The 3,385-nt window shown below is 31.4% G+C and overlaps 1 protein-coding gene across 1 annotated transcript; it reads right to left on the bottom strand.

Moving 5' to 3' along the window:
* Positions 409 to 3,152, bottom strand: LOC18601362. Its single transcript, XM_018120233.1, has 4 exons — positions 2,388 to 3,152; positions 1,991 to 2,302; positions 1,812 to 1,911; positions 409 to 664 (listed from the first exon to the last, which is right to left on the bottom strand). Exons 2-4 carry the CDS (start codon positions 2,233 to 2,235, stop codon positions 569 to 571), a joined length of 441 nt encoding a protein of 146 aa, XP_017975722.1. The 5' UTR covers positions 2,236 to 2,302; positions 2,388 to 3,152; the 3' UTR covers positions 409 to 568.

Below are 3,385 nucleotides of genomic sequence, written 5' to 3'. Positions count from 1 at the left end.
TCAAGTGATTTACTCATTTGGGGTTTATATGAGGAGTTTTGATAAGAGCGAAACTAAATTGCATTGTTTTAAAGATAAATACATCATGATTTTCTTTAAACCTTCCTTATTGTTTACTTGTTCCCTTCCTTGTTCACTCACTGAGTTTATACTCACATTTTCAACTTTATGTTTTCAGATTCAAGGGTGGTTGAAACGTAGATTGAGGTGTCTGCGTACTCCCATCTTTTGGGCAAGTACTTTGACATTCAGTAGTCATATCTCCCATCTAGAGTCACTTCACTTACGGTCAAGTTTTAGTTACGTGTATATGACTATTTGTGGTGAAATGCTGAGATTCACTTGTCAAATTATATGTATGTATATAATGATTGATGATGCCATTATGAATACATGGCTGAGTTTTATTAGTTGTTTTCAAAGAAATTGTAATTGAGCATTATGAATTTCGAATTTTAAAAAAATATGGATTAACGTATAAAATCATGTAAGTAGGCTTGCTTGGGCTTGGTGGGCTGAGCTCATTGGTCCCTTGCGTCGATCATGACCCAAAAATTGGACTGTGACATCAAGAAACGCATGGCATTTGTAGGGAAAGAGATACTTCTAGAGACATTTGTTGATCTAGGTCTCGATTTTGAATGCATCTCTTTAACCATCGTTCCTGCAATATTTTTTTGTTAAAAATCAGACAAATTATTTTCAATAAAATTGAATCAATGTATAAAAATCATCAATTTCTAACAATGACAAGTATGATTATTCATTTGTACAATCAAAGCTGCAATTATATAGTATTAATTTCAACATTTATATATATAAACTTTTTGTTATAATTTCATATCATGTAAAGATTTTTTAATATTATAAAATTAAAGTTAAACAAATATATAACAAAAAATACAAAACCAAAATCTTATATGCATACCATCATCAATCACTTCCAGAATAAGCAAACTCATGTTCTTCATTATTATCACTATCATCATTAAAAGTTTCACAATCATCATCTTCAATTTGATCTTCATCTCTTTCCATGTTATCTTTTTCATTTTCATCTCTTTGCATGTCATCTTCTTCATCTTCAATCAAGAGATTAACCTCTTCATAATCACCACTTGTTAAAACTGTAAAGTTATCAAGTTCATCCAATGAAGTACCAGTATTTGAAGTAGACACATCTTCTTAATATACTTTTTCATTCAAGTCAATTTTATTTTCTCTATCTCCACCACTAGAAATGTGAAATCTACTCCTAGCTTTTGTTTTAAATACTGCCCATCAATCACATCGATTTCTTTTGATTGATGGATAACTATTATAATAAACTTGGTGAACTTGTGCAGCTAAAACAAATGGTTCATTAATGACAAGTATTGAGTTATATTTAATTTCAACAAGACCATGCAAAGGATCTACCTTAATACCTTTTTCAGTGTTAAACCAATGACACTTAAATAGCACAACTCTGTTTTCGATACCAAAATACTCTAACTCGATTATATCCACTAAAACACAATAAAAATTATACGCTTGATCATTGTAAAAACTTCCTTTTATGCAAACCCCACTATTCATTATCTTACGATTTTGGCCGTAATCTAAAGTGTGAAACTTGAAACCATTTACAAAGTATCTTTTATAACACCTTATCATACGTCCTGAATCATAAGAGATTTCAAGTAAACGTGGGTCAATTTCATCTTTATGTTTTGCAACCTACGAACATGACATACAACATCAAAAATTAATATTACATAATGAATGTGTCAATGTTATTAAAAGTTCAATTATAATTTACATAAACTTACATAATTTTTAAACCATTTCACGAATCTTGCATCACATACTTTCTCTAATTCATCTTCCGATATATGCACAACATCCCCATTGACAATGACATCAAATATCCTATCATCATATCCACAATTTAGTGATTAAGTTCATTCTTATGATCGATTATTTGAGTTTATGGTAAAATGGTACTTACTTTATATATGAGAGCACCTCTTCACAATTGATTAAAACATATAGCTCAACAGCATAAAACTTATCCTCATCTAAAAATCGAGATTTATCTAATGGACCAAAAGCTCGCCCAAGATGAGTGAATATTGAAAGACGACCTAGAGAGTCCACATCTCCTCCATCATCATTACGTGACACTCTATTTAATTTTGTTCGCACAACAAGTTCAAAATACCATGACCAAAACAAGGATATTTTCTCGATCATATAAGCTTCACATATAGATCCTTCAACTGATGCTCAATTTTTTACTTTCTTCAAATGTTGCAAAAACCTAAAAATCACAATATTCATCAAACTTATAAAAGACCTTAAACTCTTATAATAAAGTATTTGAAAACAAACAACAATTATAGTACCTCTCAAATGAATACATCCATCGATACTGGACGGGTCCACCAACATTTACCTCGTAAGATAAACGAATAGACAAATGCTCCATACAATCAAAGAAACCGAGAGGAAAGATCTTTTCTAGTTTGTATATAGTTTTACATATTTTTCCTTACAGAATTTTCATATGATCTACAGGTATTTCAATTACGCACAAATCCCTAAAAAGGTGAGATCTCAATAATCGCATCCCAAATTGAGTAAGGCACCATATCACGGAAGACAATTGGCAACAATTGTTGTAAAAAAACATGACAATCGTGACTTTTCATTCCATAAAATTTGTAATCAATCTCATTAACACACCGAGAAATATGACGCAAAATCATCAGGTAATCTCAATTGTTTCACACAAGCACAAACATTTCTTGTTTCCTCCTTATTTAAGGTGTACGCAGCCTTAGACTTGTAAATTTTTTCATTATTTTTCACCATTTTCAATTCTGACAGCTTGTAATACACCTTCAAATCTTATCGTGCCTTTAAGTTGTCTTTTGTCTTTCCCTTAACATCCATCATTTTGTTGAATATATTCTCGAAAACATTACGTTCAATATACATCACATCGAGATTGTGACGAATAAGAAGCGTATGCCAATAAGGCAGAGCTCAAAATATACTCTTTTTCGCTCAATTATGACTTACACCATAACCCGAAATCTTCTGGTCACCACATTTTGTTCCGAATGGGAGATGAGGAAGCGAATTCAAATGTTACAATATTTCCTCACTTGATAATAGAGAAAATGGTAAGTCATGTTCAACTCTTTTTTGAATAAATTTGTCTCTCTGACTACTAAAAGGATGATCAACTCGCCAGAATTGCCAATGACAATAAAAAAAACAAGGCTTCCTACCATGATCCAATATGAAAGAATTAAAATGTTCCATGCAATAGGGACATGATAATCGTCCATGAGTACTCTACCCTGACAACATACTGTAAGCAGGAAAATCATTAATT

The sequence above is a fragment of the Theobroma cacao genome, chromosome 4 (assembly GCF_000208745.1).
Source record: "Theobroma cacao cultivar B97-61/B2 chromosome 4, Criollo_cocoa_genome_V2, whole genome shotgun sequence".
In the NCBI taxonomy this organism is placed as follows: Eukaryota; Viridiplantae; Streptophyta; class Magnoliopsida; order Malvales; family Malvaceae; genus Theobroma; species Theobroma cacao.
This window is presented reverse-complemented; position numbering and strand designations above follow the sequence as displayed.